This window comes from Aspergillus alliaceus (assembly GCF_009176365.1).
Source record: "Aspergillus alliaceus strain CBS 536.65 unplaced genomic scaffold BDW43scaffold_93, whole genome shotgun sequence".
Lineage (NCBI taxonomy): Eukaryota > Fungi > Ascomycota > Eurotiomycetes > Eurotiales > Aspergillaceae > Aspergillus > Aspergillus alliaceus.
This window is the reverse complement of record NW_022474776.1, coordinates 52,790-80,256: the sequence shown is the minus strand read 5'-3', so window position 1 is coordinate 80,256 and position 27,467 is coordinate 52,790. Positions and strand designations below refer to the sequence as shown.

Genomic DNA, 27,467 nt, shown 5'->3' with positions numbered 1-27,467 from the left:
TAAAAAACCAAATAAAAAACCAAATAAAAAACCAAATAAAAAACCAAATAAAAAACCAAATAAAAAACCAAATAAAAAACCAAATAAAAAACCAATAAGAAAAATACGGAAAATACGGAAAATAAGGAAGCGTAATAAAACCCAACACAATATAATCTCGAATAAAATACAAAAAGTATAAAATATAATTGAGTGAAAGACATGACAATGGTAAATAAAATATTGGATAATGTTAAATCAAGGGGTAGAAACAAGGATAGAAAAAAAAAAAAAGAAAGTACTGCAGGGGTCATAACGGTTCCATGAATCCTTGGAGGCATGTTCTGAGCTCAACCCTCTGCTGTGTAAACTTGAGCTTGATCCACCACACGGACTCGCTTTCTCCCCGGTTCCTCGATGGACACCATAGAAGCGCGCTTCCTGCGGGTTCCTCGAAATGGGCTAGCTAGACCATCACATAAGGCACAGGGCATATTGTTTGGCCGGCCGTGGTCTGATCGGCCAAATGCATGTTGTAGTTGCTGGATCTTAGTAATGGATGCCGCGCTAGCCGGGAAACCGCTAATTCTCCACTTTTGGTGTCTATTAATCCGCATGTAGATGTTTACTACCTCTCCGGGATGTCGGAGGAGCAGGGAGACGGATTTCGAGTAGCGACCACAGGCACGGCATACATCGTCGTTACCACTAAAAGTACCTAGTCGTGCTGAATCGCTGACAAAGTCGACATTTTCGGGGTGTAGTCGCTCAAGAGCCCCTACAACAGCCTTGATTGGCCCTTTGCATCGAATGGTGCCGTGACACCAGACATGTGCCCCAGTAGACTCAATCTCTATATGACTCTCCAGGGCAAAGAAGAAGCGAGCAATGAGCAAAGATGTTGCTACTTCACCGGCCATTCGGGCGCTTCCTGGTTGGAGGATAACCAGGTTACGGTAATCATCCATGGCCTCAGCGTTATCAATGGTGCATGGGATGTCGTTCAGAGAGACATCCAACCGAATATAGTCGGGTCTGACGGCACTATCCAGCTGTTCCACCATTTGCAGCCACTTTGACGTGGTACCCAAGTTCGACATGAAAGCGTCAAAACCTCTGCGGAGAAAGCCGTCTCGGAAAACATGACGAAAATGGGGCGAACGGTCGGCGGGAGGGCTGGCATCACCGGTGCCCATGGAAATTAGTCTTGCAATACCTGTCTTGGAGGGCCAGATTCGGCGGCAGAGCCTGCCGGCAATACCAGCGGCAAAATTATCTTGTAATCCCCCATCCTGAAATGAGCCGATATTGCGTAAATGGGCCGTGGAAAAGAAGCTAGTCATGTATATTAAAGATTTTTGGAACTGTAATGCAACCGGGGCAACAATGCATTTTACTTACAATGGAGCCGCAGCTGTAGCCCTTGCACTGTACTGTGTAAGGATGGACACAATAGTTCTCATATTTAGAGTAACTTACACTTCCCACATCAGAGGCTCAGTACTTCTGGTTTCGGCTCGAAACAGCTCGTAGCCTATAGGTGAGCATTTTAGTGGGGTACCTTCCGCGCTGAATAGAGCGCTCTTACCATGATCTTTACAAAACCAGTCAGATGCGTTAAAATTACCAAAGACGAATGATCGAGTATCCTTAGCAATGCTCGCTGCAATGACACCAAATTTGGACCTGGAGTGCACAGGTGATCGCGAGGGCTCGCCAACCGGATCAAAGACACGCCTGTTTCCGCTAAACGCTTCCTGCAGGCTGACGTCAAAGATTCTGGGGTCGTAGCAGCTATCATGGAGAAACCAGGACAGCCATTTCGGGATATCCCCAAGGAGCGAATCCCGGCCCAACACCAAGCGAAGCAGCCAAGATATTACTGGTTGTCGGCGTTCGCGGAAAATACGCCGTGCGAGAAGGTCAAATGTTTGGGAGCAGGTGGGTGCATCCCACTCCATGCCGATCAGGCCTAGAACCAGCAATCCCCCTGTTGTCATTAGCAACGGTTTCCCACTTCAAGTTATTTGGGGCACGGCAACATGTTATCTGATGTGGGCCAGCCCGACCCGGGAGTTTGGGACACGCTAATTCAGGGGCAAACTTACCGGAGCTTGATCCAACGGATACATCCACCAAATCCACCAATCGACACTCCGCGCCTAGGCTTTCTTGAATCAGCAGTAGGTACTCCAACGGGATACCTCCCCTGACACCCCCACCGTCGATAGCCAATACAGTTGGGTTCATAGTAGGCGGGAGGACGTCGATCACGGTTGTGGCTTGCGACTGGCACAGTAGACACATCAACATGGTAAACCGGTACTCTGCGTCTCCAGCTGGTACCCCAAATAATTGGGGGCAGAGATCACAAACTGTGTGGCCACATGCCTGAGAATGTTGTGCAGGGCGAACTAGGCAGTACAGACAGATTCGGTCCGATTGTATTTGACTTAATTCAGCGCTCATCGATAAAAGATGGCAACGTCGAAAATCTAGAGATGGCTGTCCACTAGATTGTAGTAAATGTAACTGTCTCACAAATTCTTGTTCCACTTCAGAGATCAATACCGCACCTGGCTTCGGGAGCTTCGGTCCTCTGTAATCACGGAACGCCCGGAGGAATGCGGGGCGGTATAGAGTTCGCAAGACGGCCCGTGGCTCCATCACTACATTCTTATTAGGGAAAGGTCGAATATGTGGAGACAGGCCCACTGAAAATTAGAGACACGGGGAAGATCATACGCATCATGTCAGGCACATAGTGGTCCAACATCAAGGCAGACACCATAGTTGAAAGCAAGGTCTCCAGCGAGCATCCTTGTCGCATGCCAACCTCCACATAGTGCAAGATGTGGTTGCTCAATCCGGCAGGTACAGGATTCGCTTCCCTGGATGCTTTCACAAAATTAAATGGGGATTGGTCATCCGACGACAGCTGGCTAAGCGCCGACCGGAAAAATGCGTTTAGGTGCAATAAGTTCCAGTCTGCCCAGTTTTCGCTACGGACAGTCCGTATGTCATCACTTTGTATTTTCAGCCACATGCGCAGTCGATTGTATCTGGCTTGTTCTGAATGATTGAGATCCAAGTATACAAGGTTTATAAAAGAGAATGGTTCGGAGAGGTGAGTAGGGCCAGCCGCGTGTAGCTTCTGGTAGAAACTTTCGACCGGAGGGCTGTTTTGACCAGCGTGGTCCGCGTAATCCGCTAGAACCACAAGCACCCGCGGTCGGACCGCTCTAGGTAGCGTCGATGCGGAACGCGACTCAATGCAGTCAATTAAGAACTGAGCCACTGACGCAAGATCAGGGAAGTCGTCCGCAAAAATACACACAACATCAGCAAAGAGGAATACCAAACGAGCATAGACCAGCTTTAACGCATCATTAGTGGTATCAACATTCCATGTGACTGAATAGTCATGCACCCCTGGCATGGGATCGTTGCAATCCCGGCTCGAATTAAGATCTCCATCGGCGAATAGGATCGGATTGTCACAACCAACTGAAGCTGTATCGTACCGCAAACTGATACTTGATTTTGATCGGGTTCTCCGAATATTGTTATGGGGAAAGATTGTCTGTAGGGCAACGTCTTTGGTCTTATTGCCGATGAAAACCGACAGTAGAGGATATTGATGATTCGGTTGAGGCAATTCAGAGATTAATTGCGACAATCGGCCGTGGTCACGGATGACAAAAGTACCCTCCCCACTGTGTCTGACATCAAGCCAGCTACTATCATTTCTTGGACGCATACCGATTTGTGTCACAGATTGTTTACTTTGTGTGTTGTTGTATGAGCTGAGCAGATAGTGCAGCTTATCTATCTTCTCCCTACAAGGCAACACTCCTGCTTGACCACCTAAGTCTATCAAGGCGAAAAGAATTTCCCTGGCTAGATGACTATCCTTTTAATATACTCTTGCCGAATCGGATGGCGGTCCACTGATCCCAGGTATCGAAATAATTGATCAATGTCTCGTCCCCGTTTCAGTGTATCCACGGGAGCAATCATTCGGATAAGAAACAAGTAGTATCCAATACTAAATAATCTACATTTAGTTGTATTTTAATTCCTTTTTTTAGGGTGTCTCAACGTGCCAAGGCATTGCATGTCTGTAACATGTTCCCAATTTCAAGTCCAGGGGATCTTAAGCCTAGCTTTGAGGATCTTCCAGAACGCTGCTCAATGATAGGGTGGCTTATGTAGTAGCCAGGAGCAAATAAGAATACACAGGACCCCACTACCGCAGACATACTCAAACCGTGGTTGTTTTCAGTGCAGATTAGACACCCTTGGGAGACGGGACAGAAATGGTTTCTTAGCTCTTCGCCAAGATGCCATAATACAACAGCAATCTGTTCCTGTAAGTTTGCGACTGATACCGTGGTTCATACTGCAATAGTCATGACAAGGGGAAGCCTGCAGGGGTAAAACTTAGTCTGGAATGAGAGGCAAAGCACTTACCTCATACAGTCATTGGGTCAGTAGCAAGTATAAAGTGTCGACTCTTGCCTTCAAGGGCTATGTGGTCTATATCAACCTGTTACATTTGTCCTTATCTGATTACTTTTCATAATGTACCAGTTTCCTGACTTTCCATACAACTTCGAACAAGGCATTGACCACCTAGACTATAATCCTATAACTCGGGAGGCGTTGCGCCACCAAGATACATCTACTGCTGCCGTAGAGGATATCTTGGCAACCCAAAGCAGTCCGCCCATTGTTCCATCGCCACACCGGAGTGCCCACCGAACAGAGGAGACGTCTAGGAGCATCCATAATAATTTTTATGATCCGCAAGGACAGGGGGTAACGTGAGTATTTCCAACAATGGTACCAGCTGATGTCTGACTGACTAATCCAACAGCCTTTCTCAGAGCAGCATGGCTTGTCGCCCTACAACCGGGTGGGTTGGCCCTTCGCATCCTCATTTGAATACAATGCTAACTTGTACACTCATTAGGGAGCTGTTGTTCCAGAAGTTATCAAACATGGAGTCGCAAATCAACAAAATCAGTCAGACTCCCAAAGAAGTGGAACATGGAAAAGACACAGGTGCGGATGAGGGATATAAGGGAGGGAATGACGTGTATACAGACGACAAGGTGAATAAATTACTTGAGAGGGTGAACAACCTGGAAGCAAGGCTCAGCTCTATTGATGATGCCCTTGACGAATTGATGTTACTTCCTAGAAGGGTGGACAGCTATTCGAAGTGGTTGCATGACCTTGCGAGAACATTTAATGAGGAAAATGAGCGGATAAATACTATAAGTTCGGGTGTGGATGATGCCTGTCGGAGATTCCATCATCTGCTTGCGCGTCTATCGAGACACCGTGATTCTGATGACTTGATGGGTTTCTATGATAGTGAAGGAGAAGGCATGGGCGTTGCCATCAGCAGCTGAGAGAATTGTGGATACATGTTTCATTTTTCTTTTGCTATTCTGTTCCTTTTTTTTATCGGTACAGATGGACTAGTAGGACTATTACTATTCATGGGAGTAGACTTCCTCTCTCTAATACAATATGAGCTGGATATACATGAACATTGGGTAGGTGACACCTGGATTCCAGTACTAGACCAATTTTATGGTAGATGGTAGAGGGTAGTCTAAAGAACTCTTGTTGCGGGCTTCATCATAGTCTTGAACCTAGCTTAGGAGTAGTGTTCCTCGGCTTTGCCTTTTACCTTGCCATAATGGCAATGTATTCACAGCCTTCCAGTTACAAGGTGAGTATTTGGTAAAGTGAAAAATTAATGCTTTACCTGATTGTAATATATTTATATTTTAAATCATGAATATTTATATACAGGGTATCAATAGATGTGATAAGTTAGTGATTGCTGCTTATTCAGCCAAGTGTATTAAAACAAGCTTTGGAAGTAATGTACTATATATATGTTTCTTCCCCACACCTGCATCAGGCAGGATATTTTTAATTTAGTGCTGTATCACTGTAATTTACCCACGAATCCGCTTCTCAAGCTAAAATGAGGTAATATTACATGGTATCGGTAACTTTGGTGACCCACATACGGTAAAGCTCGGGGAACACTCGGCATAGACTAACCTAGTACCGCTGTAATTTTCCCTGTGGGTCTACCAGGTGAGATTTATTGTGTTTCATAGTTGTATTATCACGACCTTCCAGCTTTGGGAAAGCCTGTCCTATATACAGCTATTGTCCTATGGCATAAATATTCTGTATTGAGGCTACTTTATACAGCATAGCAAATTCCCGAAGTGGCATCTTCTGCTCCTAAAACAGGGAGTGACACGAATAACACCATGGAACATTCACTGCCTTCCCATAGCTCATTCCTATCGGTATGTACAGAACCCAACTCTGTATCCAAGTCCTTGCTCACATACAGGTTGAAAGGCTACCCAAGTCCAACAATCCAACGGGCACAATATTTCCAAGCTAACTAAAGAATTTCTGGAGCGTGAACAAGCATCCAAAGCATACCAGGGTCAATTGGAGTTCCGATGGAATGAATATAACTCCCACCTCCAGCAGGAACGGTACCGTTGCGGTCAACTAGAGGAGAAACTAGTAGATGCACAATGGAGGAATGGTCTTCTCGAAGCCCGTGCTTCGCGAGTGTCCGGAGATATGGACATGATTCGGCAAGAATTGGCCACAGAACGGACAAAATCTCAGGATCTAGATTCTCGCGCCACAACCCTATTCACAATCAATGACCTACTAGTGAAATCACTAGCAGAGGCCGAGGCCGCAGCGAGGCACTCAGAGGATGAACCGCTCGATGTTTTTGCCATATGCCTGGAAAACATGAAAAATCAGGAGACCATCAAGGACCTTCAAATGACAATCAAACTCAAGGAAGGCATCATAGAAACGCTTCAAGAGACCATACGGACTACTTTTGGCTGCTGTTCCTCAACCAATGGGAGTGATGGAGGTAACACTTTCTTGGCAGGGGATACATACACCGATGTTTCCCTTCCAGCTGAGTTGCCGGTGGAAGGCGATGTCCAGGTTCTGGACAGACCTGGCCAAAATTTGGCCAAAGAAGTAATGTACGGTATGGAAGGAATTCAGTAGTACTCTTCACTTTCTATATATATGTGTATTTGTCTGCATGTGTGTATTCATGTATTTAAATTCAAGTCCGCACAGTCAATGTCATACAGTCCCCAGGGTTTTCAAAACGAGACTAAGCGATAGACATAATCTTGTCAGAATCCTAAGCTCCATTACTAGCCTTCCTTAGGGCAGCTAGTCCACTGCAGAACAGATCGTGCTCTAACATTTTAAAATCCAAGTGCTCCCAAGGAACTCTGTCAGCTTATTATCTAGGGACATTTGTGACCCTTCAAATGGCGTCTTTGTTCCAGCAAGTTATAAATTGCTTATAAAAGCGCTCTATTCTGGCTGAGTGCTCCTTTACACTCATCTTATAGAAGAAGAAAAGCCATCTCTAATTCCACCTCCGCAACCTCTCTTGGCCTTAAATATTAAAATGAATCGTCACTACGCACGTCGCCCGTTGTACGCGATTGAGGAGGAGGTCACACCTCAAGACCATGAGATCTTACGTCACGGTGGTACCTCTTCAAATATTGAACGCCTTCCTTCACGCCTTCAACAATCGAAAATGCAACCAAGAAGCTTGAGAAAGCAGGTTGAGGACTTGGCCTACGAAGTCAGCTACTTGAAAGCCGAGCTTTCCTGGCATTCAGAAACCAAACAAGCACTGCTACAATTTCAGGAACAGATGTATGGCTTATTCCACAATATGGAGGATGCTCTTGTTCAAGTCAATATCCGACTACGAAATGCAGAACAGCGTTATCTTAGTTTATGGGGATTGGAGGATTGTGACAGCAGAAGTGGGGATATGATCTGAGGAAGCGACATCCAAATGGTACATATCAGCAGCTTTCTGAGGCTCAATAGTTCTAGTTTAGGATATACAGATAATCAAAACATTGTTTTTGATATTAAGTTATGAACCTAGATACCTTCCCCAATATATGCTATATGCACTAGGAATATACAGATCCGCTCAACCCCTTACTTTACTCTATGATTGAAGTGGTGGGATGGGCTATTATCGAGAGCTTCACAGCATGAGCATGGATATATTTCTTCAATCCCAGGATCCTAAGACTTACTACTTGGGAGTCGTATTCCAGGAGCTCACAAACATAATGATATCGGTAGGGCGCCGATCGTAACAATGGATTGTGATTTCGACTTCTTTTGGAGGTCCTTTTCTTCCATGGGATAGTTTTATTTGGACCCTATGGCACAATTGTTTCGCTGAGCTCACAGCCTCGGAATATTTCATCTTGGTCTGCACTTCCTTGTACTTGAATGAACGTTTTGAAGCACACGAAGGACTCAAAGAATTGCCGAATTTAGATGTCAGTAGATGATTTACAGAAATTGGGGAGCAAAGAAGACATTTTCTGGTGAAGCAGTGTCTACTTTCTGTCTTCTTGAGCCTGCTTTGCTCCTACTCTACCTTTCCTTACCTCGTCCCCTTTTCTGAGACAAAGCTGTTTCCTCATGTGATTGTTTATTTTTACTTTTTTTTATCGCATCTAATGCTATGGTAAAAACATATAAACTACACAAAACAATAAGTGTACTGTAAAGCACAGTTACTATACTAGATATTTCATGATATATTCAATTTGAAATCAGCTCTTCTGAGAGAGGCAAACAACCTTCCAAAAAGACATAAATAACAGGAAGGGATTAAAACTTATTTAATTACTTTGTATAGGTGTAAGTTACAAGAGATACTAAATATTTAATAATTATTTAGTGTAATCACATATCCAGCAGATAGGTTGTTAAATTACCGGCTGGAAATGCTGCCCTTATAACACTAAGCAATAATGAATATAAAAATTACAGTGAACTTTGTATGCCTGCACTATGACCATTCTATGAGGTCAGAGAGCTATATTTGGTGCTGTTAATTACAACCAAAAACATTTGGCTGTACTCTGTACATGACTTGCAACCTGATTTGTTACCAACATAGCGGAACAGGCAGCAGTGCCAGTGTAATTAAATATATTTCTCCATTAATTTAAGTGTTTCATATTATTGGGCACAGATGGAGAGCGGGTGGACTCACACGGCACAAGCAACAGGGATAAAAATTACCCCAAAGAACTTTGTCCTGTGGTCATGCCACTGACTCCATACTACGCTAATAGACTATACTACCAGGGCCAGGTTCAGCCCTGTGTATTCTGTGTTTATTGGCTGCATGTGTCTCTAAATGGCCTCAGTGTTATCTAATTGTTGAAGTTGCATCTCTATTCCTTGCAGTAACTACTTTGAAAGACCATTTTGAGTTACAGAATGGGAGTTTTCTCACAGCAAAAACTTAACGAATATCTCCCTAGGGTGGTAAGGTAGAAAATAGCCCCCGAGATATATCAGTGTACGGGATCATGAAATCCTCTTGATTTTTATTTGTTTTCTTATAAATTGTTTTCCTTGCATATGCGACCTACATAGCATTGCGGTCCGAAAGTGACATCAGAGATATAACTCTGCCAGGTCCAAATTCTGCTCAAAATGCAAATGATCCTTTGGTCTTTTCTTGCCCTTTCTTTTCCAAATTGGGCATGGCTGCAGGTACTACTGGGTATCATCTAGAGCGAAAAGAACAGGTCGCTAACTCATTGTAGGTTCAACATCTCCAGGTGCTAAATCCCAGCTTCGGCATCCTTGAACAGAACATAGGCTACCCACGAAATTTCAGTAGGTTACTCAGAAAGATGTGAAAGGATAAATAGCTCACTACAGCCAGGCCTTGAATATATGCCACAGAGCTTCTATGGCTTCATCGATAGCGAACCTTACTCATACTTCTGCAGTGACTTCCAGAGACAGACTTATCAAGTTAGTCCTTGGAATCTTTTGAAAGCAGCACCTGGCTCTATCATTTGCCCAAGCTATATCCCAGAAAGTCACCCCAAAACTGGATTTGTGCGGTGGTATGGGTTCCCAACGCTCTCGCCACAAGATTATCGCACGTTTTCGGATATATCGAGTTTTTATAAAGACCACAGAGGCCATAGTATGTGAACGGGTTCCTTATTAATAACATAAAATGATTAACTTACTTCTTGCTGTTATTTAGTACTTAAAACACCCTTGTATCCATGGGACACCAGAAACGCTTGCCCTAACGCATTCCAGATTCCGTGGGATGTGACATCTTACGGAGTCTACACTATATATTGGATATGGAATACAACCTTGTCGGTCGGTGATGGCTTTCTTGTGTGTCACTATCTTCCTGAGATGCCGGTATGCACAGCTACTGATCTAATAGGTTTATACCTCCTGCATTGATATTGAGCTAGTCCCCGCGATACCCCTCAATCCTTCAGCTCCTTCAAAAGGAACAAGCCAAGCTGTATCTGAACCTTCATCAACATTCCAAATCCCCTGCTCATCCTCTGAAATTAGAAGTACTTCTGCGCCATCAACAACGGCAACAGCCTTTCTAGGTACCACTTCTAGCTCAGCCGCTACTGGTCAACCATCTTCAACCTTACTACGAACTTCGACGAGCAGATATCCTGTATGGACAACGAGTTCAACTTTTGATAAGAGCACCTTAACAACTACCATTACACGAGCTGTAACATCGCGCTGTCCCCATTCAACATCAGCACACCAATCTTCTGTTGGAAGCACTACACACTCGGTTGAGATATTCCCTGATGCTAGGATTTCGTCTCGCAACTTCTTGAATGCCTCTATTGGTGATACTATTTTGTTTTTCTCTCATAATGTCTCGTTCACTTTATATAACGTAACCTTGGACAATCTCTGGCGACGTCAGGAAGAGATCGGAAAGGTCGGAGCTACTAATATGCTCTATCAAGTGAACAACAGTTTACCATCCTGGCTTCTTGCCATTCAGAGCAATAAATCCCCATGTCACCTGGCCACTCACTTTGCGTTGAACCCTGGGAAACTCTGGAAGCAATTCTTGCCAAAGGCCCAAGAATACTCTTTTATATGTGTTGACAGACTTACCACCACTCTTCCACCTCTGCCACCTCCTACAGTTACAAGTTACACAGTTGTCCACACAACCCTCTCAGATAATGAGTGATCTGCTTGATTTATGCTATTGCACCTATTTATTGCCCTTTATTTAATTGTAGCTTCTCAATAAAGCTCTTTGTATGTAGCTAGAAAAGAGATAATTAGTTTTGTATATTTACCATAGAATCTACTACACATAAAGGCTCCTCTTCTTTATATAATGTCCAATGTCACTTATCCTCTTATGAAGGGTTACCTTTTTCACCTACTACTATCCGTGCGACTTTCCTTTGTCTTTCTCTTTACCTTTGCCCAGGTTCAGCTGGAGGCTTAAGTTTGTTTTCTGACAAGCCAACATATATTTATTAGAATAATAGAACATCTTGAATTACTAGGGCCTTTGATAGCTAAGAGACCAGACATAGATATCACCTCGTCATTCTTGCATCCTTCGGCGTCTTCTGCAATCCGGCACATCATCCGCCATAAACAAGTGCGTATAGCGTATATAGGTCACCGATAACAATAGAATCAGAGCAAGGGGAAAGACTTCGGCCTCAATAAGATAAGCAAGCATAGCTCATCAGATGAAGCTGAACCTTTTTATTCTCCCTCACACGCTGCATGATCTCATAACATTCCATAATTGGGTAACATATTTTCCATTCTTGATGTTTCCAATAACCTGATCCACCAAAATATACCGTATTTGATAACCGCCGGATATGTTCTATCTGGCTCTTTTCGTCTTCAAGGTCGAGACCTTCAAGGCCACAACACTTCTCACACATAGTATGCAGTTGGATTTTACTTCTCGCAGATAATATATGGGAAGCAGTAGCCTCCAGTTGCGCGCCTGGTCCGTAAGGAACGATTTCACGATTCCAACCATGGGAATCACAGGCTACTGTGCACTTAAGGCAAATCCAAGAAATGCAAGGAGCCATCCTGAGAACATATTAGTGATGAGAGAAGTTACCTGCCCTAAGAAATAAACACACCTCTGATAAATAATATATCAAATCCCTTTAGGCTTCAAGTTTTTATACCGCCTTTTAGAGTCTGACTCCAATGTAAGGAAATGACAGACAATAAAATTGTTATATAGAGTTTCATGTGCCAATGTCAAAGCTAGAGTTTTGTTCATGCTATTGTTGCACAGTCTATAAAAGTATATAGTGAACCACTTTTACACTATATGAATTAGGTTAGATATGAATTACCTACATACCTCAGTAGAATTGTAAGTTTCTCATCTGCAGTAGAGCAATCTTTTCGTGGTCTCCCAAAAATACCGGGGTATAAACCCTGTAGGAGCTGTTTTGAATATAGTAGTACTTTACAAAACTTTTGGGTAAAATCTGCTAGCGGTAACAATTATCTGGTCACAAGTCAAAAATGAGCCTGTAGATGACCTGGTAATATTTCCTCTAGGTTGGAAGGATATCTCTGTAATTATTGGCCCTTTACCGCTTCAGTGTATCAATGTAATTTTCCTCTCAATGGGCCATATATTCTGTGGTTCAGCAAAACCGGTCTATAAAATAAGACCAGAATCCTCAATTTTCTTCCAAACCTCACCAACTTCCAAGATTTAATAAAAACCTTCCGAGACATATCTTTCCAAGAAGACTGAATTCTTATTACAAAGGTGCCAACTATGGGGAGATTTCTGAAGGTACTCATGCGTGAGTGTTTACTTTCCATATCCACCTGTTATGGTACTAAATATTATAGGTCGGCAAAGGGGTGCTGAAGTAAAAAGCCGTGAAAAGCAAATCACCCAAAATGATGCTCCTAAGAATATTCCTCGAGCAGGGGTCTATCAGAAAGTCTCACAAAACTTCAAGATGGATTTACCTCGCAGAACTTTGCAGTCTGATGTAGACCAGATGGTCTTCAACCCAGACTGGACATTGAACCCTCAGTGGGAGGTCTGGGCTGTCGGAGTAGGGACAAAACGCGGATGGGAGTATGTGTTTAAGCATAAGAGGACAGGCCAAGAGTATACCGATGTGGACATGATCCGCTACCGAGGTTCTTGGGCGGATATGAGTGCAAAGCAGAGACAAGAAAGACTGGCAAGAGGAACTTCACCATATCTGGGAGGTCAGGGTGGGGGAATCCAGCGAAGATAGGTACTACAGGGCATGTTTGAATTCTGGTTCGAAGTTCCAAGTTCCATGCCGCAACCGAATCTTCTGGTGGGCTAGATTATGGCGGGTATTTCCTCTTGTGTCTACAATATTTAGCTACTTAAATCCATGGTTATTATGCAGGACCTGGATTATACTATAGCTTGCGCAAATATCATACAGATCAGTAATAAAGCAGACTATCATTACTGGAGGCGACTAATAGAAATAGACAGTAGAATATCTAACCATGATGGAAAACTAAAATTGCGACACTTAGGATTATGTACTGTAGTAGGTGTTGTGCCTTTCCTCTTTATCTAATAACTTATAGATTACATTTCTATTAGATACTTTGAAATATTATTTTTTATCCCTAGGACTATGATAATTTCTATTGCTGGGTGAAGTAAGCTTTTGAAAATTTGTATCCTAGCATGGACACAAGGAAGAGAACAGTACTACAGCAAATATGGTGATCAATGTTGATCCATGAGTCATGGTTCTGGTTGAGCAGTCTTTTGTAGGAACAGAAATTTTCCCTCGTTTTATTGTAGTATGGTCTACAGGAGACTATGTTTGGAAGAGAGGAGGTTGGTGAGTGGATCTATCTTAGCCCTTAGCCCGGAATATGTAAAATATTATATATTTCAATACAGCTAGGTATATTCAGCCTCGGCCTGAGTAGTAGGTAATTTACCATCCCTCTTTTCTTTTTCTGTTTTCTGAAAAAGCTTATTTCCACATCTATAACTCAGGTATTATGTTTTGTGAGAAAGCCAGTCTCTTTAGGATGCCCACCCCTTAGATTAGCTTCCCCAATTCACATGACAGAAGAAGCAGGCCTCGGATTTAAGAAACCTGCACGAGTATATAGTTGGAGGCCGGTCCAGCTTTAATGCAAATTATTACTTCTATCCTATACTATATTCCTACCCAAGACAGTCTGTTATCTATTACTTCTGGAAAGCTAGATTTGTGTAGGGCAGACAGCTGTTATGCTTTAATTTATACAAGCCCTTAGAACCCTTCCTTACACTCAAGTATGCGTGTTCAAGGAATTCTTTTCCTTTTTGGACTTGGAGGTGCTTGTATAGCAACCTTTACAGATACATGCTCCAGTTTAAGGCTTGAGGATCATGTGCTATTTGCGAAGTGCCAGAGATCAGACCACAGTTACCGCTTTGCACCCTTAAATTTGAATTCATGCTTGGGTTACCAAAATGGCACGATTCAAAAAGGGTAAGAATGATACTGCATCATTGTGGTCTATACTTAATGTTTGCAGGAAAGATGCGATACGAAACTTGGGCTGTAGTTTCTGTTTACTTAATGGAGCCCGGCTTCAGTGTATGTGCTACAAAGGCAGAGGAGTTATTGCGCCTTCTCTTCCATTAGACTTGGGTGAGTCTGGAGATTGTGTTACGTGTTACAGGGTAGTGACTAATTGAAATAGACACTATAATATCCAGCCACGATGGAGAATTAAACTGCGACACTTGAGATCTCTCTGTTATGGTATTCGGAGGATAGGTGGAACTTATGGTTATGGACTTGAGAATATTCTGTTTGGTGGTTTATGTTAAGGCTTTCGTGTTTTCTTACAAGATTATATATTGAATTGGATACTAGGTAGTTTGGAATTTACTTTGGTTGATTGTTATATAGCATAAAACTGCCTATTTGCTGGGTTAAGTAGGCTGCATTTTTCCAAACTGCAGAAATGCTGTGGACACTTATGGAATACTCTTTAACCATTGATCATAAATATGGGACCACCACAAATTTCCCACATAACACAACGACAGGCACGGCGATGACTATCATGGACCAGCTCATGATGCTTGTCCTCAAACGCAAGTTCTTCTCTGTCAAACAGAGCCAAGAAGTAACCGATAGATCTCATTGCCCAACAGCTCTTTATGAGTGCCTCTCCCCACGATTTGGCCTTGTTCAACAACAAGGATCTGATCAGCATTCTTGATTTTCTGTAGCCGATGTCTAAATATCCATAGTTAGCTATAGTCCTGTAGTGAAGTAGCCGCATAACGTACGTGACAATGATTTTTGTTTTCTGGATAGTGTCCAAGTAGTTCCATATTGTTTTCTCTGTGGCTTTATCTAATTGGCTGGTGGCCTCATCTAGAGCCAGAATTGAGGGCTTCTGCAACAGGATACGAACAAGTGCAACAATCTGTTTCTGTCCACCGGATAGATCATTAGATGGATGAAGCTCGGTCTGATATCCTCGCGTGAAGCTTAAGATTCTCTCGTGCAGGCCAATATGCTTGCATATTTCCTGAACAGTTTCATAATCAATATCGGGCCTGCAGCCATAAGTAAGATTTGTCAATATCGTCTGGCCATAGAATAACTCCGGGTTCTGCGGGACCATTTTAATATGCTCTCTGACAGATTCCTTTGTCAGTCTGCGAATGTCATGATTGCTGATCTTGATATCACCGCTGTCGTGATCAATCAGTCGCATAAGAGTTCGTAAAATAGTGCTTTTCCCGGCACCGTTTCTGCCGACAATAGCAATGGTCTGACCCGGTTTGACAGAAAAGCTTATATTGCGCAAAGCAAAGGTATTCTTGTTGTAAGAGACGCAGACATCTTGAAAATCAATGCTCCCATCACTTTCTAGTAATTGATCGCCCTCTGATTGCGTTTCGCCTGTATAATCATAAAGGACTTGAAAGACATGCTCGGCCTCTATAGAATGAGTAAAACCGGAGACACGGTTCGAAACATTGTCGAAGCTCTTGGAAAATCTAGACCAAAAGTTGAATATATGTATAAAATTCTGACCGGTTCCTCCATATCGGTAATTGAGCCAAAACAGGAGAGTTATTCTGCCAGCATAGGTGACTATCTCACTAAGTAGAGGTTCGATCTCTATAGTGCGAATTATGGAGTGAAAGTGATATAGTTCACTATCCTTGCGAGATAGGAATCGTGCCATTTCCTGCAATTGCTGGTTGTTTAGAATAATTAGCTCTCTAGATTTTATCAGCTCATCTAGAAGGCGATTGCATTGTTGCCTGGCTGTATAAAATCTTAACCGAGCCTTGTATGACAGGCCAATTATATATCGCGACGCGACTGCTTTAATAGCCACTGTTATAAAAACTGTGATGGTGACGCCTACTCCAAGCTCTGAGTATGTATCGTAGGTGATAAATGTCAGTTTGAATATTGCCGAGACAATATCCAGGGACACCATTGCTAAGGCAGATTGTACACCTCTACAAGATGCCAGTAACATGATTGAGTCAGCTTGACTCATGGCAATGGACCCGCCATTCACTGCCAAGTCAAAAACCACTTTACATGCTCTTTGCTGGAAGGTCTTATCAATCGAATCCCGTATTGTAAAGATACAATAGTTGAGAGGGATAGAGACAGACTGCTTTAACCCATAGTAAAGGAGGGATTCGGATATCACTGTACTATCTATACATGAGTTAATACCTTAGATATGTGAGTTTGATTTGCTTGCCTACCTATGTGGGAGTATAAAGGCTTCTGTGCTCTTATATCCAGATAAGTTAGAAGGATAGACCGAGAGAGAATGGAGACAGCCATAAACAAGTATTTCCGTCTAAATCCAGGAACATCATCTATCCAGACTAACAAGCGTATAATCTGTAATCATTAGCTAGGAAAAGGCGTGGTTGACTTTGATTAGCTACCGTAATACGCTGTTTCCAGGTTTGGAGAACAGGGATTGCAAGAGTAATGAGAATGGTAGGAATGCGAGGTGCTGTATAGCACATCACCCAGAGAAGGAAACAGTAGAATGTTATGGCAGTATTGGAATTGAATCCATAGGCTACGATATATAGGGGTAAATGCATGATCGAGAAATGTGGGCAGCCTGCAACAGAAAATATTCAGTAAAATTGGAAGGCAAGGAAGGCTGTAAGATGCGTGATGATAAGGGAGAAAAAAGTGGAGGGTGACATTCTTATAGGTCTGCCTCACCACCGTTACTGTTATTTTTGGCGATCGCTTATTTATGTGCTGGGCTACCAGCAATGCAATAAATATAATGCATAGCTATTAATTTAATATAAATCATCCAACAGTTAATCAACAGGGAAACCCGAAATGTGTTCATGATAGAAATACATAAGGAGTGGAAAAGGACCTAAAAGTGGTCACCATGCTACAATATTTTCAGATCTGATACTATAAACATCATAGGTAATAACGAAATAAGACCAGGTAGAGTATCAAGTTGCTACCAAGGCTTCTGACCCACTATACCCCCCCCTTTGTTGACGAATGTAGTCAATCAAGCTCAGTAGATATTGCCGCAAATGGGGAAGAAACCGAGGCATACGATTAGATTGGGCTGAGGGCCTCCCACAAAGATGACCGCTCTGCATCGAGTACTGGATATCATCCAACATTGAGCTCAATGCTTCTTGATTGCACATTTCGAAGAACTCGAAGATGCACATGAAAGACGACATATATTGCGTGGGATCATATCTCGTGTAGGACAACTGTCGTTTCATTGTCCCAAGGAGACCGAAGCTACTGAATAGATTCATGGGTCCCAAGAATGAGACCTCATCACTTGGCTTCCAATCTAGCCATTCCTCCGAAAGTAACCAAAAGACATCTCTAATGGTAGTTATGACACCAAATATAGGGTCTCTCAGCCGGATAAGATCATCAAGAGTGTCCGGAATAGCGGAAGAAAATTGGTGAATTAGGAAAGACGTGTCAGCCAGAAAGAATGTAGTGGACACCCATGGGTGAAGAATACTATATAAAGCCCTCTCATGCATCATTCCCGAACATCTTAGCGGAGTATACATGTGGAGAAAGTCGCAATTGTAGAGGACAGCAGGGGAGCGATGCAATGCCAAAATGGTTTGAACTAACTCAACTATGGCGCCAGGGACAGTTCCTGACTGAGATAACAGGACCGCTGCTAGTTGGTGTAAGACAAAATATTGACCATGTTCTGATGCAGGAGCAAGTCCGGGCGAAATGTTTTCGGAAGTGTAGCCTCGTATAGCATAATGAAGAGATTGAATGACAGTGTATGCGTCCATGCGCACTGTTGTCCTACTGCGACGGAATTCTGGGCGTAATCTGGATAGCCTAATGGCAAGACCAACTGCAAATCGAGATACATCTTGACTCTCCAGAAAATCTCGGGAACATCTTTGAATCAAATCCAAGCGATCATGTAGATGTCTGCTCATTAAGCATGAGTGCCAGGCGGGATCATCCGGAATTTGCTCAATAATGAGTTGCCTAAGGCTTTGGTTAACGAGTGTATATAAATGGACATAAGAGGCATTACTGTAGCTATCATCCATTTTTCGCTGACTGTGGTGCTGATCGGTAATATCGATTAGGGCGTTGGAAAAGATACCCACGTCCCTTTTAAATATTGATTAGCCATGTTGCCACGTGATGACCTAAGGAGATCCTCTTCAATGATTAATAACCTGAATCAATTATCAATTAAAAAAAAGTGTCGGTACTTTGTGTTTTGTGGGTTGTCGAAAATTGTCGGTCAGCGCTACGATGCGGATCCTGAGCTATCCTATCCTCGTACATAACACTAAGCTAATAGATGACAGAGCGCGGTCAGGAGAAGCTAGTGTAACTTTCCCTGTTGGATTGGATCGACCTCAGTGTCAATTTTGGGTCCCGTCAACTGACAATGGCAACAGAGGAAAGAAAAGCTCCCTGGTTCTAGAATACACATTGCCACGATCTGGATCCAGTAGCCTACCGGTGCCATCTTTCTTCAAGCCGTCAAGAGCTTGGAAGTCGGTCCAGTAGACGAAGTTACCGATTGCCCCAGCAAATTCAAACCAATTTGCCAATATTGGGTCAGATTAGGAACTATAAAGGAAATAAATGAGGAAAAGAGTCAGAATGTGTCAGAATGTGCCAGAATATGTCAGGATGTGTCAAATCCAGTCAGACGTAAGTCCCATGCAAGCTGCACTTATGTGATTCAGTTCCTAAGGTAGCCTATAGCATGATATCAGACAAAGTGCTAGGGGACCGATTTCCAAATTAAGTAAACGCCAAATACTGGGTACTATGCAAAAGCCAAATTTACATGTAGAAAACTACTTATATTTGAACAACCAGACCCTATACAGTAATTTTGAAAAGACAAAACAAAAAGGTAAAAATATAAATAAAAACAGGAAAAAGACGGCTCAATCACCATTAGTAAATGAGGAGCTTGTTTATGAAGTCAAAAGAAAGGGAAAAAAAGGGATTTGCCCTGGATACCATCAGTCTACTACGGTATCGTGTAAATGCCGCGAAATCGTAGCCATTTACGCGCCTTGACCGATGCCGTGGTACGGGTCATAGCTTGACCAGCCTTCGAAGGTGCGGCTCAAGGAAAAGTCCTGCATCTCTAGTAGCTGACCTTCAAACCAGACCGTAGCAGCGGCTCTCGGGATGGGAACGGGTTCCCGAGGGTCAAGAAGATCAGGATGCAATGCTCCTGGTAGCCCACTCAAAGAGTATCCAGATTGGACATTATCCAGCATCGGAGCCCCATTGAAGCAGGAACTCACCTGGGAGCTCGTAGTACTTAGATAATTAAATCCATGTGTCCAATCAGGAGAAAATTCTAGTTCCGGGCGAGATTGGGCCGTGGCCACACCAGTGCCAATGACACAGAGAGATGTATCGTCACGACGGGAGTTTCCTCTCGCGTGTCTGGGTTTTGGCGAGTATTTGTAGGAAGGGTGTGCTTCCATATGTTTCCTTTTGTCAATGTTTGCCAGGTTTTGAAATAGATATCGGACATCTTGAGACTCCATCTTCCAACTCCTGCCAATCACAACTGACAATATACTGTGGTTTTTCTCCCCTAACAATTGCTTGGCTGGTCCACTGTAGGCCTTTCGATAGAGTAAAAAGGAGTTCAGGGGTCTAGCGACCTTCCCATGGTTTCTGTTGGGTTCCTGACGACGGACTTCTGTTGACCGGTGCACCCAGTTTTCCATATCCCTGGTAGGGCCATGCGCCATATCCTTGGTCAATTTGCTCAAAGGGAATTGCAATTGGTGTCCGTGTATATCCAGAAGTGTGCTGCTTTTGGGAATACCCTTGGAGCCCTTCAGTTTTCCCCTATTCGGCTTCTTGACTTGCCGATTCGATGATACCGACCCCATTTTGAGCAGCTTAGGTAGTATGCTCCAGACTTGCCGCGCTATTTGGACGGAGACTCTCGTAAAGGGAAATTTACGAAGAACGAGGTGAAGGTAGGACAATATAGTCAAGAATACTCGAAATGAAGCAGTGGTGCAACGTAAAGCCACAGAATGGTAGGAATATTTATAGAACTAAAGAGTGGGATAGAGAGGGATAGTGGCGGAAATAGATCGACTAATGTAGTAGCTTAAGAATACAAAACCGCATGGCAGAGATGAATGGAGCAATATCACGAGTATAGGCAAGGGCCCAGGCTTTCCGAGTAATGCGAACGAGGTTGCAGGGTTGTATAGGGTGGACCACCATTTCGTAGAGGCAAATAAACAAAAAAAAAAAAAAAAAAAAAAAAAAAAAAAAAAAAAAAGGCCGGAGGTGGCTAGAGCTTGTCCAGATGAACTGTACCCCAATTCCAAATTTGAGGGGACACTCTGACAGCCTTTCCAAACATAAGTCTTCGCCCCCACTAATGCAAGACTCGCTTCTCTGTCACACGCTAGGTATGTTCTCTTCTGGGCGGTCCAGAAGCACATTACCGCTTTATACAAAGCTAGTGACTTCGCTACCACTAATGATCTCCTATTGACTATTGACGGAACATATTGGGAATAGACCCCGGTACATATGATTCCTGATAGTCCTGGGCTCAGCAGACACGCTGCCTGCCCCTGTTGCTTTTAGAGTAGACATGCTAGAAGATTAATTCTATCTGATATTACCGCTCAGTTTCGCGTCGCGGCATGCAAATGCTCGAAGCTCATCTGACAGTGACACCTACATATCCTGAACACACTAGCTTTCGCGCTACGAGCACATGATCTTCCTATTCAGAAATTCACTAATATTACAATAACAAAAATTGTCGCAAGGCCTGTGATCACTGGATTTATCTGAGTCATCTGTTATATTGCCCGTATTTCTCTAGCCAAACTACATGTTCGAGGAGATTCGAGGAGATTGAGGATTCTATCCTCTCCCAGGGTGTTTGAGGAAGTAATGTGAAAGCCCTGTACTTAAATTCAGTAACAACCTACCTGTCAGATAGTTTATATGGGCACTTACACATAAAAAGGATCCAGTGGAACTCGGCCATAGCAGATGTGGCCAATTACCGGATGATCTTGAATCTGCCAAACAATCCATGGATGTTGTAGCAATGGATGGAAACATCTAGATGTTGACTGTAGTTGATTGTCTTTGATTATCATTGATGTGGCAATGTTTCGATAACTATCAACATTGTCAGTATTAGTGTAGTCAGTCTACTGAGGGACTAGTAGAACCAACATTTCACCACCCCGAAGATTATAGACTCTGTACTCAATTGAAAACTCTTCTTGTGGATTGACCTGTGAGTTCAAGAAGTGGGTGTTATAGTTGACGTAGCCAGCCTTTGCATAGAAACCAGGTGCCTTGCAACGAAACATCGATGCAATTTTGGAGATCTCGTGGACTTCGAGGGAGTGACGATCACTAACACTAGGTGCAACTGAACAAGAAGAAAGAAAGTTAGAGAGCCTCCTTTAACTAGATAGTGATCATCATACCGCTCATATTACCATGGTACTCCATGGTTAGAGACTGAATACAGTGGAACAGTTCTATATTCGTCCAACTAATTGCCTGCCCCATCACCTTACACTTGTCTTCGATTATGGAGACTATGTGGTGCCATAATGATCGATCGGACAAGATGTAAGATATGAATATCATAACATCTATATAAATCAGTACCACGTTTACTATTGTTAATTCTGACAGCCTGCAGGTGCGAGTGGGAGTTGTACCCGCCTTTCTTCTGGTGCGTGGTTGGAAATGCTGAAGTTCTTTGGGCCACCAAGGGGGTTTGGTTTGGTCACCGCCAGAATAAGGATACTGGTCTTTTTTAAATGGGTCAATTGCCCCTATCAACTTTTGCATGAAGAGCTGACACCCGTTCACAGTAAGAGCATCTAGGAGGTCAATGACGATTGTTCGGAATACGTGCTCGTCATTTGTAAAAGTCGGTGACAATGCGACTTCATTCGATTCGATTAGTTTTTGTGTTTGGATAGAATTGCTTTGTTGTTTCGCTTGGATAGGATCGATAGGATTGATTCGCTGATTTGTTTGGATAGGATCTCTTCGCGGTTCAAGTTGAACTATGCCCAGTATCATATTCAGCACATATATCTCTCAAACATATATCCACGATGCCATTTAACATACGTGCCTGTGTATGAGCAAGGTACTGTTGAATGATTATCTTGTAGTTCGGGGATAGAATCTGGCTTAGAACGGGCTGGAGGGAGTCAGATGAATGTATATGAGGTTCGGAGCTCTCGTCAACACGGAGTAAAATAAAGTGCGGGCACGGCACGTGGAATTGGTTCATGTTTCTTTTCTTTCAAAGTTAAAGAGATATTGATAACTGTATGTAGGGTAGATAGTATAGAATTGACGAAAGAAATAGTCCTCGCTAGCAAGGAAAAGCTAGAAAGTGCAGGTATAAAGGCCGAAGTCTGACCAGGCTGTTCGGGCAGGGATCTGCACACGACTTGTTGGGCGCAGGAAATGTATTAAGAGTCACCCTATCCCTGTAATAGAACATCAAATACTGCATGTGCTTTGTCCTAATATTCACCATTGCCGGGGCTAACAACTGATATTTTGGCACCACATCTCCCCACCCAAACAGGGTGGTTAGGTTGAGTACCTAGAACAGTTATATAGAACGGAGCCAGGAAGAACAAGAGTATGAAGTGTAATAGAAGCCAGGAAAAATACATTAAATCAAGCACTCTGCGCAGGTTTCATGGCCACATGTATTACAGACTAATGTTCGCAAGCCATTTTCCCTGCATACACAGCAGGACCTCCTCGCAACCCTACGTATCTTTCTCAGCACTAGTCCGTCTAAACGAGCGGTATTCCATGCTCTATTGTATTTCAAGCTCCGATCTTCTTTCTTTTTCTCTTTTTTAGGAATCTCTTTCTCCCTTGTTGCTGATGTATTTTGCCGCTTTCTATTTGTGACGTTTGTCTCGACTTAGGTCAGTCCTAAGAACGGTAACTAGCAGAATCGAAATGGGTAGATTTGTAAGGATATTCATACAGAATCAGATGGATCAGACATAATAGTGAGACCTCGAGGCAAATATGCAGGCTCGAACCGGGTATTGGGCGACTGTCTAGCCTGTACTGGCTCGAATTTAATCTTGTCGCCTCCTAGATGCTGAAATAGAACGAATCAACCACTGTAATGTTGCTTGTCATAGGTAGAAGCTCGCAAAATTAGACGTGCAAACCTTGTCACGGGAAGAGGAACACCAGCCAAATTTTCATCAGACTGCTCTCTGCAAGAGTAGGAAAGAAGGAACACAGCGACAAGAAGAAACCAGAAAATAACTGCGACTTCTATGAAAGCTTCCGTTGACATGGCTGATTTTAAATTATTAGTTCGGTTTTTGATTTTAGATTTTGGGTATATATGTATTAGGAGAGACAAATAAATACAATCCTACACCTGGCCACCCGGTAGAGGATCGCGTCCAAGTGAATTGATTAAGCTGGTTTTTATAAAATCCTAAACGCCCTCCGACATACTAGAGATAACAAGCCACTTCTTCCGAGCAATCTTATAACGCTTCTCGAGTTTGTTCCATTCTGAATCGGGTATACGTTCCACCACAGCGTCGAGCTTGACTTGGAGTAAATTCTGAGCATCTGGGTCAAGATTGTTGGCACGAATAACCCGTGGGCAGGATATTAAATGGACCTTTTTTGGGGAATGTTGGAACCGAGCTGAGAACACCATAAGAAGCTCGTTCTCTGTGTCATCGACACCGCGGTAGTCTCTGAAAAAAGATATCCCGAACTCTTTCTCGACTTCGATAATGTTTCGTACCGGCTGTTTCGTAGGCTGGTATAAAAGTGGACTGTCATCCTGGCATTTTGAAACAATTTCATTGGTGGATATGGGAAAGCAGGCTCGCCAGGATTCGGAAAGCCTTGAGAATGAATGCATGCTTCTCCGCGAACGCAGTCGAGCTTTACATGGTGGAGATACAGTACTATTGGCCATGGGCTGAGGCGGAGTATATCCATGTTGGTGGATTTCTTCGTTACCGGAAGATGTACGTGTCTTCCAGTTCGGATCACGGCGTACTGCAGGAAACAGACCTGCAGATAACCAAGACATTTCGATCCAGTGAAGAAGGTTTAAGCAAGCCATAATGGAAAGGATTGGAATTCGCGTCGAAGATTGGTCGAAAACAGGAGCAAACCAAATGAAAAATGATAGTAATATTCAGAATCAGCCGGCTGGAGAGAACATGCGGTGAGCAGTCGAGCAATGCTTGTCCTTATAATCGATCACTGACACTATCAGACCAGCAAGTCCAGTTTGACCCGAGTATTCTTCTTCAGATGGTCCCGAAAGTCACTCATAGAACAGACCATAGTTCTAGATAGTCTAGAACGAAGCCATAATCTTTACCGTCAACCGACTGATGATCAGCAAGTAGGATCTAGTATTTTCACCAACGCAAAGTGCTATCTCCACTGTGCGTTAATAGCTATGTAGAAGCTACGTACATCATCCGTTAGGCAACCGCTACAACCACTGGCGAATCATCCACGCCATATGTCCAACGATGCGGCCGAGGTTCTTTCGTATCCCAGCATAGAGCGCTTTAGCCATAACCGCCCTACAACCATTCCTTGGGTCCAGAAGCATACTACCGGCGTAAGAGTTACGCAACGCTTCTTCCGGTACCTTGATTGTGTTGAATTCATATGTCAGAATAGCCCGATCACCTTCAAAGCTAATGATTATTGCCTGCTGCAGTGACCAATCCTCCCCCAGCCAAAGGAGTTTCCACAGACCGGGAAAAGCTCGTGTGATTTCTCCGTATTCGAGAAGAGCAATGATCCCTTCCTTACCGGACAGTAGCGTTTCAAGAGGGAGAAACAAACGGCGCGCCATGGTTCCAAGTTGGTATTGGTCAGCTGTTGCATGTTGAATTCGAAATGAGGGTTCGATAATTCGTGCTTCTGTTGATCCTGGACCAGTCAATCCAAAATAGAGTTATCGCGCTGTGTTCTTGCCTACCTGGCATGTTTCTATGATTGTAGAAGATGGCAACGGTGCCACTCGGCCTGGTCTGGATTTCTATGACCTATACTTATAACTGATGCGATCTATCAGCCACCTAATCGCTACGATTGATAGCAAGTAAGCGCATAGCCAAAAAAAGGGGCTAGTAACAGGAAGAAAACACGTACTTTGACCTAACCGTGTCAGAGTCGTTAACACATATAAATGGTCCCCTTAAACTATCCACTACTAGATCATAAACAAGTGCCATATGTAATTTGTCTCCCGGTAAGAAACCTCCGCAAACGTCGACGAACGTTCTGTAATATACAAATACCAATACATCAAAATAAAACACATTGCCCAAAGCCACGAGATGTGATCTTGCTTCTACCATGCTTATCCTGGCAGCAAGCGTCTATATCTCTCATGGCTTCATCCATTGAGCTATAGTATCCGTTCCAACAACGTAAAATGACGCCACCAAGTATGAGCATATCTACTCTGGGGTACTGCCCCACAGTAAAAAGATGCTCCACTCTTCTCATTAATTGTCCAGTCTCAAGAGTCTTCTCTAAGTCGTGGTAAGGTTTCTTACCCGTCTCTATTTCAAAAAGGGTCGAGCCGAAGGCGAACATATCTGTTTTGATATCAGGTTCCGATCCCGGCCGATAGCTACACCATTCGTAGCATACTAAAGGAGCTTCTCCATCGATACCAGAGCCAGCAAAGTCAATAAACTTTATATGGCCCGACCGATCCAAGAGTAGATTATGACAACCAACATCAGCATGGATAATATTTTTATGATGTATGTAGCGCAAGCCCTCTGCAGCCTCTCGGGCCCATCGTAGTCTGGTCTGCATTGTCGTCTTTGGTCCCTCGCTCTGTATTTTCTTGCGTAGACATTCACCGCGCTCTATGATTATGCCATTTTCCGTTACTTCTCGACAGGTTGCGATTCGTGGATGATTACCCAACCGTTCATAAGCGCGGATTTCGATGTTATAGGCCAGGTGAGCAAAATCGTCGGATGGTTTAGGGCGACGTTTCAGGACAAAACAGCTATCAATCGCATAAACTGAACTTGTTGTCCCTATAGCGATCAATGAAGGCTGAGTTTGTCCACCAGGTATACTAGGCCCAACAGAAGCCTTATCCATAACGTTTAGGGAGAAAAGTTAATAAAAGATGTTGCTACTAAGAGATTCAGATCTGGATGGGGATGGATTGATCTCTAAATATCTAGGAAGCAGGGTTCGGCCCGATCTCTAATCCGGCGCCACAGCCACTTAGCTCCTACTTAGAAAAGCGTAGCCTAATCTATCCCCCAACCCCTTTAATCGCGTGTCAACGACAAATCAAACCAAACAAGTTAGATCCGTGTTCATCCAACACGCAACAAAAGACCCATAGTTCCTATTGCTTTTCCCTCCTCGCGAAACCTTGCATATATGACCTTGCATATATGAGATTGTCTCATCATCCTTAGTCCAGGATATCCTGTCAACAAATTAATGGAAATCCGGAGAGATAAGAGAAGATGGAACAGATAAACATACGGACTCGACAACTGTGTTTGTGGAGATACCGGAGTCTCGGTCACTAGGACAAGTGCCGCGCCGGGTTGTAATTCCAAACATACCAAGGGACGGATCAAAGACAGCGTCGGTACAAAATACGCCAGTGTTCACGGCCTGCGGACACCTTTTGTAATAGTGCTTTGCGAAAGTATGGGGTGGATCCCGAGTACATCCACGATACAGTAGTCTGGCAGACGTGTAGGAGCACATGGCAGGCGGATGGAAAGATGCAGCGTAGGCGTTTGCTTGAATAGATGAAGGAGCATAGGGGAATACCATTGCCCTTTATCCCTTGCTCCATCGTGAAAAGCGGTTCTAGACCATATCTGCCAACTTTAGATTTACTTAGATTTACGGGAGGGATGATCGATTGTATGGGTGAAAGTGAAGCATCACTCGCAGAGACTC

The 27,467-nt window shown here is 43.5% G+C and overlaps 13 protein-coding genes across 13 annotated transcripts; 6 read left to right on the top strand and 7 right to left on the bottom strand.

The window, feature by feature from the left end:
- Positions 1-329: 329 nt before the first annotated feature.
- On the bottom strand, positions 330-3,739 carry BDW43DRAFT_324099 (patatin-like phospholipase family protein; the record flags this gene model as incomplete). The annotated part of the gene is made up of 7 exons (XM_032049884.1): positions 330-1,314; positions 1,381-1,407; positions 1,459-1,969; positions 2,088-2,484; positions 2,521-2,648; positions 2,725-3,486; positions 3,517-3,739. 7 exons carry the CDS (start codon positions 3,737-3,739, stop codon positions 330-332), a joined length of 3,033 nt encoding a protein of 1,010 aa, XP_031894108.1.
- A 1,135-nt stretch (positions 3,740-4,874) lies between these two features.
- Positions 4,875-5,399, top strand: BDW43DRAFT_317010 (uncharacterized protein; the record flags this gene model as incomplete). The annotated part of the gene is made up of 2 exons (XM_032048436.1): positions 4,875-4,897; positions 4,955-5,399. 2 exons carry the CDS (start codon positions 4,875-4,877, stop codon positions 5,397-5,399), a joined length of 468 nt encoding a protein of 155 aa, XP_031894107.1.
- A 1,053-nt stretch (positions 5,400-6,452) lies between these two features.
- Positions 6,453-7,136, top strand: BDW43DRAFT_294629 (uncharacterized protein). Its single transcript, XM_032043970.1, has one exon. It carries the CDS (start codon positions 6,613-6,615, stop codon positions 7,063-7,065), a length of 453 nt encoding a protein of 150 aa, XP_031894106.1. The 5' UTR covers positions 6,453-6,612; the 3' UTR covers positions 7,066-7,136.
- Positions 7,137-7,483: 347 nt separating this feature from the next.
- On the top strand, positions 7,484-7,870 carry BDW43DRAFT_304758 (uncharacterized protein; the record flags this gene model as incomplete). Its single annotated transcript, XM_032045662.1, has 1 exon — positions 7,484-7,870. One exon carries the CDS (start codon positions 7,484-7,486, stop codon positions 7,868-7,870), a length of 387 nt encoding a protein of 128 aa, XP_031894105.1.
- A 1,414-nt stretch (positions 7,871-9,284) lies between these two features.
- BDW43DRAFT_256058 (uncharacterized protein) lies at positions 9,285-11,198 on the top strand. Its single transcript, XM_032039874.1, has 5 exons — positions 9,285-9,624; positions 9,678-9,750; positions 9,800-10,069; positions 10,133-10,275; positions 10,328-11,198. Exons 1-5 carry the CDS (start codon positions 9,565-9,567, stop codon positions 11,117-11,119), a joined length of 1,338 nt encoding a protein of 445 aa, XP_031894104.1. The 5' UTR covers positions 9,285-9,564; the 3' UTR covers positions 11,120-11,198.
- A 1,462-nt stretch (positions 11,199-12,660) lies between these two features.
- BDW43DRAFT_324097 (uncharacterized protein) lies at positions 12,661-13,190 on the top strand (the record flags this gene model as incomplete). The annotated part of the gene is made up of 2 exons (XM_032049883.1): positions 12,661-12,740; positions 12,790-13,190. Exons 1-2 carry the CDS (start codon positions 12,713-12,715, stop codon positions 13,188-13,190), a joined length of 429 nt encoding a protein of 142 aa, XP_031894103.1. The 5' UTR covers positions 12,661-12,712.
- A 927-nt stretch (positions 13,191-14,117) lies between these two features.
- BDW43DRAFT_294625 (uncharacterized protein) lies at positions 14,118-14,568 on the top strand. The gene has a single exon (XM_032043969.1). It carries the CDS (start codon positions 14,233-14,235, stop codon positions 14,431-14,433), a length of 201 nt encoding a protein of 66 aa, XP_031894102.1. The 5' UTR covers positions 14,118-14,232; the 3' UTR covers positions 14,434-14,568.
- A 490-nt stretch (positions 14,569-15,058) lies between these two features.
- BDW43DRAFT_317007 (ABC transporter ATP-binding protein) lies at positions 15,059-16,152 on the bottom strand (the record flags this gene model as incomplete). Its single annotated transcript, XM_032048435.1, has 2 exons — positions 15,059-15,188; positions 15,242-16,152. The coding sequence occupies 2 exons, from the start codon at positions 16,150-16,152 to the stop codon at positions 15,059-15,061; spliced, it is 1,041 nt and encodes a 346-aa protein (XP_031894101.1).
- A 3,361-nt stretch (positions 16,153-19,513) lies between these two features.
- Positions 19,514-20,362, bottom strand: BDW43DRAFT_317006 (HMG-box domain-containing protein; the record flags this gene model as incomplete). Its single annotated transcript, XM_032048434.1, has 1 exon — positions 19,514-20,362. The coding sequence occupies one exon, from the start codon at positions 20,360-20,362 to the stop codon at positions 19,514-19,516; it is 849 nt and encodes a 282-aa protein (XP_031894100.1).
- A 3,555-nt stretch (positions 20,363-23,917) lies between these two features.
- On the bottom strand, positions 23,918-24,243 carry BDW43DRAFT_294621 (uncharacterized protein). Its single transcript, XM_032043968.1, has one exon. It carries the CDS (start codon positions 24,193-24,195, stop codon positions 23,965-23,967), a length of 231 nt encoding a protein of 76 aa, XP_031894099.1. The 5' UTR covers positions 24,196-24,243; the 3' UTR covers positions 23,918-23,964.
- A 670-nt stretch (positions 24,244-24,913) lies between these two features.
- Positions 24,914-25,789, bottom strand: BDW43DRAFT_255993 (uncharacterized protein). The gene is made up of 2 exons (XM_032039873.1): positions 25,492-25,789; positions 24,914-25,433 (listed from the first exon to the last, which is right to left on the bottom strand). The coding sequence occupies exons 1-2, from the start codon at positions 25,496-25,498 to the stop codon at positions 24,994-24,996; spliced, it is 447 nt and encodes a 148-aa protein (XP_031894098.1). The 5' UTR covers positions 25,499-25,789; the 3' UTR covers positions 24,914-24,993.
- On the bottom strand, positions 25,660-26,675 carry BDW43DRAFT_255988 (kinase-like protein). The gene has a single exon (XM_032039872.1). It carries the CDS (start codon positions 26,637-26,639, stop codon positions 25,821-25,823), a length of 819 nt encoding a protein of 272 aa, XP_031894097.1. The 5' UTR covers positions 26,640-26,675; the 3' UTR covers positions 25,660-25,820.
- Positions 26,676-26,684: 9 nt separating this feature from the next.
- On the bottom strand, positions 26,685-27,380 carry BDW43DRAFT_294617 (uncharacterized protein). The gene is made up of 2 exons (XM_032043967.1): positions 27,039-27,380; positions 26,685-26,979 (listed from the first exon to the last, which is right to left on the bottom strand). Exons 1-2 carry the CDS (start codon positions 27,336-27,338, stop codon positions 26,965-26,967), a joined length of 315 nt encoding a protein of 104 aa, XP_031894096.1. The 5' UTR covers positions 27,339-27,380; the 3' UTR covers positions 26,685-26,964.
- Positions 27,381-27,467: the final 87 nt, after the last annotated feature.